Source organism: Eptatretus burgeri, chromosome 9, assembly GCF_056783735.1.
Source record: "Eptatretus burgeri isolate ZD-2024b chromosome 9, Ebu_testis_v1, whole genome shotgun sequence".
Classification (NCBI taxonomy): Eukaryota; Metazoa; Chordata; class Myxini; order Myxiniformes; family Myxinidae; genus Eptatretus; species Eptatretus burgeri.
The window spans coordinates 30,310,800-30,323,886 of record NC_140969.1 but is presented as its reverse complement, the minus strand read 5'-3'; the positions used below and the strand labels follow the sequence as shown (position 1 = coordinate 30,323,886).

General features: G+C 43.1%; 1 protein-coding gene across 4 annotated transcripts in view; it reads right to left on the bottom strand.

Annotated features, from left to right (window-relative positions):
- Positions 1–13,087, bottom strand: part of LOC147019822 (transient receptor potential cation channel subfamily V member 5-like) — a 130,907-nt gene that overhangs the window by 25,339 nt on the left and 92,481 nt on the right. For all 4 annotated transcript variants that reach the window (XM_085894581.1, XM_085894583.1, XM_085894582.1 and 1 more), the window contains 3 exons: positions 9,483–9,549; positions 5,944–6,212; positions 4,833–4,939 (listed from right to left, as the gene is read on the bottom strand). In XM_085894581.1, the coding sequence (XP_085750707.1) occupies positions 4,833–4,939; positions 5,944–6,212; positions 9,483–9,549 (443 nt within the window). The remainder of the gene's footprint in view (positions 1–4,832; positions 4,940–5,943; positions 6,213–9,482; positions 9,550–13,087) is intronic.

The window sequence follows — 13,087 nt, the reverse complement described above, 5'->3', positions numbered from 1 at the left end:
GTTGCGTGAAATTTAGGGAGGAGGTGAGACAGGCGTTGGATGGGTGGGATGATTGGGCAACGACAGCAGAAGTTGTGAAGGAGATAGCTAGGAAGGTACTTGGTGTGTCATCTGGACAGAGAAAGGAAGATAAGGAGACTTGGTGGTGGAATGAGGAAGTACAGGAAAGTATAAGGAAGAAGGGGTTGGCGAAAAGGAAGTGGGATAGTCAGAGAGATGAAGAAAGTAGGCAGGAGTACAAGGAGTGGTGGCGAAAGGCAAAAAGAGAGGTGGCAAAAGCCAAGGAAAAGGCATATGACGAGCTGTATGAGAATTTGGATACAAAAGAAGGGGGAAAAGGATTTATACCGATTGGCAAGACAGAGGGACCGAGCTGGGAAGGATGTGCTGCAGGTTCGGGTGATAAAGGACGCAAATGGGAATGTGCTGACGAGCGAGGAGAGTACTTTGAGGAGCTGATGAATGAAGAGAGAGACAGACAGAGACAGAGAGATATATATATATATATATATATATATATATATATATATATATATATATATATATATATATATATATATATATATATATATATATATATATATATATATATATATATATAGAATCTGGAAGTGGGGTGGATCAGTAAGGATGAAGTGAGGACTGCTATGAAGAAGATGAAAAGTGGAAAGGCGGTTGGCCCAGATGGTATACCAGTGGAGGCATGGAAGTGCTTAGGAGAGATGGCAGTTGGGTTGTTAACCAGATTGTTTAATAAAGTCTTGGAAAGTGAGAGGATGCCGGAGGAGTGGAGATTAAGTGTACTGGTTCTGATTTTAAAGAATAAGGGTGATGTGCAGAGCTGTGGAAATTACAGAGGGATAAAGTTGTTAAGCCACACCATGAAGTTGTGGGAAAGAGTAGTGGAAGCTCGGTTGAGAGGAGAGGTGACGATCTGTGAGCAGCAATATGGGTTTATGCCAGGAAAGAGCACCACTGATGCGATGTTTGCTTTGAGAATGTTGATGGAGAAGTATAGGGAAGGCCAGAAGGAGTTACATTGTGTGTTTGTGGATTTAGAGAAAGCTTATAATAGGGTGCCAAGAGAGGAGTTGTGGCATTGTATGAGGAAGTCGGGAGTGGTGGAGAAGTATGTGAGGATCGTGCAGGATATGTACGAGGACAGTGTGACAGCGGTGAGGTGTGCGGTAGGAATGACGGACCGGTTTAAGGTAAAAGTGGGATTGCACCAAGGATCGACTCTGAGCCCTTTCCTGTTTGCAATGGTGATGGACAGGTTGACGGACGAGATCAGACTGGAGTCTCCATGGACTATGATGTTCGCGGGTGATATCATGATCTGTAGGGAGCAGGCTGAGGCGAGCCTCGAGAGGTGGAGGTATGCACTGGAGAGAAGGGGAATGATAGTCAGTCGGAGTAAGACTGAGTACATGTGCGTAAATGAGAGGGAGGGTGGTGGTCTGGTGCGGTTGCAAGGAGTTGAGGTGGGGAAGGTGGATGGGTTTAAATACTTGGGATCAACTGTCCAAAGTAATGGAGAGTGTGGGAGAGAAGTGAAAAAGAGAGTGCAGGCAGGATGGAGTGGGTGGAGAAGAGTTGCAGGAGTGATTTATGACAAGGGTAGCTGCAAGAGTGAAGGGGAAAGTATATAAGACGGTAGTGAGACCAGCTATGTTGTATGGTTTGGAGGCGGTGGCGCTGACAAAAAGACAGGAAGCGGAGCTGGAGGTGGCAGAGTTAAAGATGCTGCGATTCTCGTTGGGAGTGACGAGGATGGACAGGATAAGGAATGAGTATATTTGAGGGACAGCGCAGGTAGGACGATTTGGAGACAAAGTGAGAGGCGAGATTGAGATGGTTTGGACATGTGCTCAGGAGGGAAGCAGAGTATATCGGGAGAAGGATGTTGAAGATGGAGCTGCCAGGCAGGAGGAGAAGAGGAAGGCCAAAGAAGAGGTTCATGGATACGGTGAGGGCGGACATGCGGGTGGTTGGAGTGTCAATGGAAGATGTGGAGGATAGAGTGAAATGGAGACGGTTGATCCGCTGTGGCAACCCCTAACGGGAGCGAGCCGAAAGAAGAAGAAGAAGACTAGTATTGATAAATTTTCAGAACATGTTTGGTGACCCGCAACCTGCTCTTTAAGATGATGCACCACAAGACCTTCTTAAACAGTGCAATGTAGACACTATCATTCTCGACTTTTGTAATGTAGCACTAAATGTGAAGATAGGCCTAATAAACAATGGTCGATCTTAAATATAGTTCCCATTCCAAAATCAGGAGATCTCAGTCTTGGGAGCAACCAACGTGGTATTCACATAATCTCAATAGTTGCCAAGGTCTACAATCACATGATTTTGAACCAAATCCATCCTGATCTTGATCAACACCTGAGGCCAAACGAAAATGGATTTTGGGTTGAAAGGACAACAGCTGAACACATTATTGTCCTGTGAAGGTTAAGAGAAGGAATTAGTGCCCAGAACCATCTTGCAATAATTACATTCATTGATTTTCTAAAAGCCTTTAACTTCACCCATTGTGGCAAGATGATGATGATGATGATCCTATCGGCACAAGGAATCCCTGATCAACTTGTGAAGGTGATTTCAAATATGTATAGGTACACACATGCCAAGATACACCCACCCGATGGAGAAACACAGCTTTTCAAAATTCTAGCCGGGGTATTACAGGGAGACGCCCTTAGCCCTCACTTGTTTGTAATAGTGCTTGATTACGCACTCAAACACCATCAAAGGAAAGGAGGAGGAATCTAGGTTCCAACTAGAACGAGTAAAAAGTAAAAATCAGAGCGGAGGTTCTTACTGATCTCGACATTGCCGATGATGTAGCCTTATTTATCAGAAGAAATTGATTCAGCGCAAGAACTTCTAAAGAGGTCGAAACAAGTGCCAGTAAAGTAGGGCTAACAATTAATGCCAATTAAATAAAAGTGATGGCATTCAACGAGTCAAGAGAAGTTTCAATCAAATCAAGCAATGGAATAAAACTTGACAGTTAATGACTTCATGTATCTTGGTTCCTGGGTAAACACAACTGCTCAGGATATCAAAGGAAAGCTGCCACATGGAGAGCTTGCAACAAACTTTCAAGAATATGGAAGTTGACACTCTCGGCGTATCAAGGAACGAGTGTTCACGGTAACCGTTGAGTGTCTTACTTTATGGAAGTGAAGCATGGACCTTAATACAACCCATGAGAAGGGACTTGATGGATGCTTTACTCGACTTCTTCATTCAGCTTTCAATGTCCGTTGATCTGAACATAAAACAAATCAAGAGCTCTGTGGTTCACTTCCAAGGCTGTCAGATAAACTCAGAAGAAGACCTTTCAGGTTCGCTGGGACCTACTACCGCCAAAAAACGAGCCCGTTTCCAATATTTGGACACCTAAACATGGAAATCCGAAGTGAGGCAGAGCAGCTCTCAACTCCATTGATATGTTGAAGAAAGATATGGGCCTGGAGAGAGAGGAACTACACACAGCAATGGTTGATTGAGAGGACTGGAAGCTGAGGTTCAATGTCATTGGAGTTTGGCATGAGAGTTTATTGAAGAAGAAGAAGAATTACTGTTGTAAGGTTTGGTATTAACCCTCTGGAGCTCCAGGGGTTATTTTTTTGTTCACCCAGAACATTTTGTGGGCTCGAGAGGGTTAATTGATGTGAGGTTTCATTTGGGTTATGAGGTTTTGCTACTCATCAATCTAAGATTTTATTTATTAGTGTTAATGTGTTTTTTTTTGATCAACAAATGGTTTTATTGGAATTATAACTTGGGTTTTGGGTTGTAAGGCTTAGTTATCCTTTATTAGGGTAAGAATATCTAATTATCCCACCCATCCTCACTCCCCTTTCCAACTCCATCCATTCCTGTGTACACCACTCCAAAACTCTCATGTGCACATAAAAAATAGATGGCCGTATGAGTAGTAACCATAAGCTCTACTGAAACGTCCTTTAAAAGGACTAATCATACTTTCCTACTTGAGTTTACACACACATTAAAACACCCTTCACTGCAGTCACCACAATCGCCATGACAAGGGAATGAGGTCTTCCCTGAGCATTTACCTTTATGCATTTTGCTCAACCCCTGCCCCAAATCTTGAAATTCTTCCAGCATATTATGAGCATTGGTTGAGGGTTTACCTTGAAATCCCATCATGTTTTTGGAGGAAGAGTATGGGAATTATTTTCGGCATGGGGACACCATCATTAAAATACCCTATAAATGATGCACTCAGCAGTCAGATGCTGTACACAAATTGATAGACCACCTACCTTGAGCATTCTAAGCTCCAGTCACTCTGCCTCACCAGCAATTTATTCATTAAGGGAGCATGTAGATTTTGATAGATGATATTAAATTAATATATATAAATGACCGTTTTTACAGCCATTTTTCCCTGCTGTGCAGGGGTTGGCTTTTTCTTGAGGCAATGTTTTATGGCCGGATGCCCTTCCTGACGCCAACCCTGGTCGCCTCTTACGACACACAGGGATATGGTACACCTATTCTAACCGGGGCATACACCGGGACCAGTACACTGGTACTCATTTCGCCGACCTCGGAAGGATGACAGGCTGAGTCAACCCCCTGGTGTTAATTCAGCAGCCAACGGGACTTGAACTCAGGAACCTGGGATCCCAAGCCACCACCCTAACCACTAAGCCAACACCAGGCTTAGATGATATTAAATTATTTAATTTAAAATATATCTGGACATTTTATTGTTCAGTTGATAAGCTCCACCTGCTCTACTTATTTTAATGTGTCAACTGTGGATGGTGAGTTGTGGTTACCTTAAGAACCAGTGTTCTCCCAAGCCGTATTTGAGTCCTGGGTTCCCAACGCGTGGACACAACCAACGTGGTAACCGACGTTCCAGCAAGATGGTTGTGGCAGCGACCTGGGCATTGGGAACAGAGAAACAAGTTGCTTGTTGTTGCCAATAAGTCTATAAAGATAATACACACCAATTTTTAGCTTATCTAGAATTGGAATTCCAAATAAGGTATCGTCATAATGTACCATCCGTCCATCTGTCTGTCTGTCCATCCCTCCGTCTCCTATTTCGAGTTCTCTGGCCGATCCGGCTGAAATTTGGTAGCAAGGTTCCACTCTTGATTGGTAACGGGGATTTCAAAGCTCGTTCTGGTCACGTGACTTTAAATAGGCCAAAATTGCGGTCCGAGTAAATTCCTTCAAAAAATCTTCTTCTCCAGACACACGTCAGAATGCTACAAAATTTGGGTTACAACATTAGGCCAGGGTAGGAACGTTAAATCATGGAGGTCCTGCTGATCACATGACCGGAAGTGTGTCAAATGGCCGACTTTGTCAATTATTGGTAAAATCGCATAAATTCCTTCAAGCATCTTCTTCTCCAGATACACCAGTCAGAATGCTACCATATATGGGTTACAACATTAGTGAAGGGTAGGGGTGTTAAATTGCAGAGATCAGGCTGATCACTTGACCGGAAGTGTGTCAAAATGGTGGACTTAGTAAATTATTGCGAAAATTTGAAAATTCTTTAAAATATCTTCCTCTGCAGATCCACTAGTCAGAATGTGACCAAATTTGGGTTACAACATTAGGCTTGGGCCCAGCTAAGCTACAGGTCCAGTGGTCATATCTTTTCAAAGTACCTGGAGGGTTTTCCTTGAAGAATTTGCATAAATTATAATGATTGACCACTGGAATCATAAGAACTTTCAATGAAGACAAATTGAGATTTCCTTTAACATAAACTGCAGTCATTTATGTTTGAAAGCAATCTGACAACACACAGGCTCGCATTGGAACCTCAGATACATTTAAGGGAGACAGAAATCTGTAAATGTTTTGTTGAATAGCATCATCGAAATGTGGGTGGATATTATCATGTGATTACAGGAGGGAAGGTCTTGCCTGAGCATTCCATAGTTCATCTTGCTCTTTTGCAATATGCCCGTGGGTGTCTGCCATTACTGCTACGAGCATGTTGATCATCACCAAAAAGGATATGATCATGTAAACAATGTAGATCACGATGACAATAACTGGAGTGTACTTGCTGTAGTTGAGAGGAATTTCCAGAACTCCAATGAACAACTGGAATGACAGAAACCATGTGGCGAAAAAGCTCTCCATAGGCCGCCAGTTCTCATGGTTTAGTGTTTGGAAAGAGAGGTAAAATGCTGCAAAGAAAAAAGCAGAGCATCATCCAGATTACTTTCCCAGAGCACTTATGTGTGGCCACCATGTTGAAGAAAATAATAAGGTGTTCTTCCTGCACAAACTTACAAATGCTACCATGGAAATTTGATGGACTAGTAATACCCACTTCACCGAGAACCAAAATATGGTGTCACTACCCCCCACTCGCAGGCAAGGTAGGTGGTTAAAACACTTGTACTATTCTACACGTACAAGCGAAAATCGCAAGTCATCTCCCCATGAGATGAGGACTTATTTTGTGTCCATGACCTGACCATGGGACCTGGGTACCCTGAGCACATATGCAGAAATTGGCGTTGATTGGCCAATCTGTTTTCAATTCTACACGCTCAAAGTCTCCTTCAGTAGAGAACTCATCCCATGGAATGTCATGACACTATGGCACTGACTATGGACCAGGAAGAATCCTCTTGTGCCAAAGTGATAACGTTGATGCTCCCAACATACTCTTCCTCCTTCACTTTATCAGAATGACACCATAAACCATAACTCTCAGAATGAGCCAATTACCCCCATTAACCACAACTATTTAAGCATTCTCCTATTGGATAGGGAGAGGATTATAACTCTTGTAGGATTTGTTTCTGCAATTAGTGCCCCCAATTATTAATGGTACCCCAGAGTTTCGTAGACCAGCAAGGAGTACGAAACCACCATTTAGGTTTTGTTTTTTCTTCCTGCACTCATTTCCGAAATTCCCGAGCTACATCTTGGACTTTCGTAATGAAATTTTTTAACAATAATGGGAATAAAAAGTATGCAGGATTGATGTAATTTTTTTGACCTTGACCTAGTTTTTTCATGCAAGTGTAACCTAGTGTAAGGTCACCTAGTGACAGTTTCATGTACACCTAGTGTAAGGTCATGACCTAATTATATACATTTTACTACTTCGCCTTCCAAGACGTTCTTGCATCATCAACAATAGCGTACCTGCATTGATGTTGTGCACCTGATATTTGTTTTGTGTCCTTGACCTACTTTTTCGGATTGTGCCCTAATTAACAAAAAACACCTTTTTGATCATAACATTAATAAAATTCCTCTGATTTTCATGAGGATGTTTTCTGGATAGATTTACATGGGGACATATTTTCTTATTTTACACTCTATCCCGAAATGTTGATGGTTAAGGTCATATGGTGGTCCGAGAAAAATATGGTCATCATTGGCCAAGGGTAAGTCATGAGCGATCACAAAGAGGAAGCCTTCCCCGGCACGGGGTAGGCTTACCCTTGGCAATCGCTTTGTGATCACAGATAACTAGTTTACAATTGGGAATCTACAGTGCCTTCATAAAGTATTCACACCCCTTGACTTTTGTCACATTTTGTTGTGTTCCAACCTGAATTTAAAATGGATTAAATTGAGATTTTTTGTCACCAATCTACAAAAAATACCCTATCATGACAGTGAAAAGATGTTTTTAGAAATTTTTACAAATTATTTAATTATGAAAATCTGAAATCTCTTACGTCAAGAAGTATTCAGCTCCTTTGCAATGACACTCTAAATTGAGCTCAGGTGCATCCAATTTCCTTTGATCGTCCTTGAAATGTCGCTACAACTTGATTGGATTCCACCTGTGGCCAATTCAATTGCTTGGACATGATTTAGAAAGAAACGCACCTTTTATTTCTAAACAAGGTCCCACAGTTGACAGTGCATGTCAGAGCAGAAACTCTCCCATGAAGTCCAAGGAACTGTCTGTAGAACACAGAGATATAATTGTGAGGAGGCATGGATCTGGGGAAGGGCATAAAACAATTCCTGGAGTGCTGAAAGTTCCCAAGAGCACAGTGAGCTCCATCATTTGGAAATGGAAATAATATAGAACGACCCAGACTCTTCCAAAAGCTGGCTGTCCAACCAAACTGAGCAACTTGGTAAGAAGGACCTTCATCAGGGAGGTGACCAAGAACCCAATGACCACTCTGACAGAACTACAGAGTTCCTTGTCTAAGATTGGAGAACCTGCCAGAAGGACAACAATCTCTGCAGCACTTCACAAATCTAGGCTTTATGGGAGAGTGGCCAGATGGACACCACTCCTGAGAAAAAGGTCCATAGTAACACACCTGGAGTTTTCAAAAAGGCACGTGAAAGACTGAGAGATTGAGGCAAAATATTCTGCAGTCTGATGAGATGAAAATTGAACTCTTTGGCCTGAATGCAAAACGTGACGTCTGGCGGAAACCGAGCACATCTCATCACCCGTCTAACATCATCCTTACCGTGAAGCATGGTGGTGGCAGAATCATGCTCTGGGGATGCTTTTCAGTGGCAGGGACTGGGAGACTTGTAAGGATTGAGGGAACAATGAATGGAGCCAAATACAAGCAAATCCTTAAGGAGAACCTGCTTCAGAGTGCAAAAGACCTTCGACTGTGGTGAAGATTTATGTTTCAACAGGACAATAATCCCAAGTGTACAGCCAATGCAACATTGGAATGGCTTCAGAACAAGAACGTGAAAGTCCTTGAGTGGCCCAGCCAAAGCCCAGACTTGAATCCCATTGAGAATCTGTGGAAAGACTTGAAGATTGCTGTTCACCGACACTCCGCATCCATCTTGATAGAGCTTGAGCAAATCTGCAGAGAAAAATGGGAGAAAATCCCCAAATGTAGATATACAAAGCTGATACAGACATACCCAAGAAGACTCGAAGCTGTAATCGCTGCAAAAGGTGCTTCTACAAAGTATTGGCTCAGGAGGTTGAATACTTATTGACACAAAACATTTCAGATCTGAATTTTTGATTAATTTGTAAAAATTTCTAAAAATAGGTTTTCACTTTGTCATTGTGGGGTATTTTGTGTAGATCGGTGTCAAAAAAAATCTCAATTTAATCCATTTTAAATTCAGGCTAGACCACAACAAAATGTGAAAAATTCTTGGAGTGTGAATACTTTCTGAAGGCACTGGAGATATTAAGTATTTCCTTGCAGTTTATAACAGGCCAAGGCATGCCTTTTGAACTGCAGAACAACCTCTCAGTTGTATGACCAAGGGAAGTTTTAACAATTGAAGAATCAGCACGACCAAGTAATCCTTTATAGTTCCTTATTGACTCGATAGGGTTTTTAATGTTCACATGACAAATGACTTGATGCTCCCTTTAAATGACCGCATGCTCTATGAAACATTGCTCCCACAAAGACCTCCATTTCCTTTTACTATGTGTGAAATTGATGTGTGTAAATGATCATTGGATTGTTGGTGTTTCTCACCACTGGTAAATCCCATAAGGACCATAAAGATCAACCAGCACGACTTGAAAAAGTCTCCAAACAGCATCTGTGCAAAGGAAAACATGATAAGTGGTTATGAATCCATAGGTAGTTGCACCGAGCAAGTGAATGGAATACTATGATGCTCGTTTAATTGGGTCCAAATAAATTGTGGGATGGAAGTCCAAATTTCAACCAGTTGATGGAGAAAGCTCAGTTTTTAACCACGCCGCATCAACGAACAACTGAGACCAGGTCTCTTGCACATGTGTGTAAAAAACACACACACACACACACACACACACACACACACACACACACACACACACACACACACACACACACACACACACACACACACACACACACACACACACACACACTCTATGGCTACAACATTTTATCAACTGAAAGTTAACAAAGGGATGTGAACTGCCATGGGAAGCTGAAGTTTCAGGCATTAGCCCTTCGTTGGAGGCATTGATGAAGGGCTAACACCCGAAACCAGTCATCTTCCGATGAGATTTACCTTTATCTAGCATTCCACAGTGGTTAGCATGTGTTGGTCACCTTTTAAGTCATAGAAACCCTTTTGTTACCCTCGCCGGTGCGGACTTTCGTGTTTTTATCCACAACCGCTTATCGAAGCGAGACTAAATTTTCACCATTGGTGCGACTACTCGTGTGGAATGTTTTTGTGATAATTATGACGTCATAGGTCACGTGGTGTGGCAGCCATGTTGGAAAAACGGAAACCATGAGGAGCAAAGGGTTCACATGTGATGTCAGAGGTCACATGGTTTGGCAGCCATATTGGATATACCCTGAAACCTATAAAAAAAATCTTCTCCAGAATGGCTGGACAAATCGAAGTGAAACTTCACACAAGTGCTCCCTGAGCCATGTGTGTACAAGTTTGTTAAGGAATCATTGATAGGTCACATGGTTTGGCAGGCATATTCGATTGAAGAGAAATATTAAATAATGTTTTCTCTGGAACCACTTAATCAATCGAAGTAAACTTCACATTTATGATTTAGTAGTGATGGGGAATACATGTTTTAAATTTCAACTTGATCGGATGCATGGTCGAGCAGCCAGAATTATTTAATTTGGTGATGTGGGTTATTTGTTTGTTACTTACGAAATCTTTAGATTTCGTAAGTATATTGATGCCTTCCGTTTCTGTTTGTTTGTTTGTAGTCACGATAACTCGAGAACGGAAGAAGCTACCAATGTCAAATTACACCAAGTAATTCAGGAGGGTGATGGCTAGTACTGATTAGATTTTGGTCTAAATCGGTCAAAGGTCAAGGTCACGGTGAGGTCAAATATTCGATTTTTGATGGTTTGGTACAGATAACTCGAGAACGGAAGAAGCAACCAATGTCAAATTACACCACGTGATTAAGGAGGGTGATGGCTAGTGCTGATTAGATTTTGGTCAAAATCGGTCAAAGGTCAAGGTCACAGTGAGGTCAAACATCCAAAAAATGATAACTCGAGAACGGAAGAAGCTTCCAATGTCAAATTACACCACGTGATTCAGGAGGGTGGTGGCTAGCGCTGATTAGATTTTGGTCAAAATCGGTCAAAGGTCAAGGTCACAGTGAGGTCAAACATCCAAAACATTTGATTTTTGATGGTTTGGTACAGAATCATCTTAGAAACTTCTGGTTTGTGTCACTACCTTCTCAAGAGACAACTTTCAGTAGACAAGGTCAGAGGTCAAGTTGACGATTTCGTAAGTACCAGTCTATGACTGCTTGTTTTTGAATCAGGCTCATTTGGCTGTCCCTGGATTGGTTTTAGGGTAGAGGAGTAGCAGCTGAAATGCAAATCCTATCCAGGTTCCTCCTGATGACTTCATCTTTGTGTTTTGCTTGTTCAAGTTCCTTCTAATGACTTCAATGCAGGACTCTACCTATTTGGTCTTCCATTTGATTTGAATTGAAATTATTTTAATATTTGAAGCGTCAGGGAGCATGTCAGTCAGGTCAGGTTAGATCTGTGACCTGCTACAGGTACCATGTAAACCTGAACTAACCTGTTCCATGGTCGGGTTGTCGGCGACTAAACCGTCTCCCCCACCAGGTTTTCTGGTGAGGAGGGTGTTTGGATATGGACACCCAGCAGGATTAAAAACAAAACCTGTCAAAGGGCGGAGGAGCTCCTTGTGAGCCAACGGCTATCCATATCTAGTGCCCAACTATGTCTGCGGACGTCCTCCTGCAGTTGGGTTGCTTTTTTATTAGGAGGATGATGGTAGGGTTTGCACTCCGGCCACCGTAAAACCCTTCATTCTGCAAAACACAAAAACGCAAAAAAAATGTGAGAACCCACTCCGTGGGAGTACCTCCTGCGCAGCTTCCCTTCGCAGGGCAGCTCACCGGATTACGGGATTGAGGCTCACCGGATAAGCCTTCGGGACCCCCAATATTTGATGATAGGAGGGAAACCACGGGGTAACATCCCTGGGTCAGATTGCGGGAGAGTGTGTCGTCCACCAGACGGTGGTCTCCTTGGGTTAACCTGAGGCGGTCCCTTCGGGTGGGTGCCTGGAATGTCCTATCCCTAAGAGAGGATGATCACCTGTCTCTGTTATCATCTGAGCTCAAGCGTTTGGACATCGGGATTGCAGCTCTCTCTGAGGTTCGGAGACCGGATTGCGGCGAGATAATGGTGGGTGGTTACACATACTATTGGTCTGGTCGCTCTGATGGTTACCATACCCAAGGAGTTGCTGTAGCTGTGTCCAATAAGTTGACCCCAATTATAATTGAGGTAACACCGGTCAACGAGCGTATTATGAGATTAAGGATTCGTCACTCCTTAGGTGTCATTTCCCTGGTCTCTGTTTATGCTCCGACTGAGGCGAGTGATCTCACCGTGAAGGATGCATTCTATGCCACGCTCGAGTCTGTGGTTGATCAGTGCCCCAGACGAGATACACTTCTAGTCTTGGGGGATTTCAATGCATCGACTGGAACTGATAGGGATGGTTATGAGGTGTGTGTTGGTCCCCATGGGTCAGGAACTATGAACCAGAATGGCACTAAGTTCCTTGACTTTGCAAGAAGTCATGGACTTAGGGTGGCTGGTTCATGGTTTCAGCGCCCACAAGCTCATCGCTGGACTTGGTATTCCAACGCTGGCGGTGTGGCAAAGGAGATTGACCATGTCCTCATTGATGGTCATTGGAGGATGATCCAGAACTGCAGGGTCTACCGGAGTGCTCAGTTCCTCAATACTGACCACAGGCTTGTTGTATCAACTCTAAAGCTGCACCTTAAATCCTGGAGAATGGTACCATCCCAGCCTAGGCTGGATGTTGGCAAGCTCAGGGATGAGAGAGTAGCTGAGGAGTTTGCGAACAGGCTGAGTGGACACTTGGGGGGTCTGGGTGCTTTGGGGGGTCCTGAAGAGTTGTGGAGTGCCTTCAAGACCACCGTCCTTGATGTTGCCGGTGGATGTCTTGGAGCTCACCGCAGGGCAAAGAAGAATTTTGTCTCTCAAGGGACACTGGATACCATTGAGCAGAGTCGCAAGCCCAGGCTGAATGGCAGAGCTGAACTGTTCAGGGAGCTGAGGCATAAAACTGTACG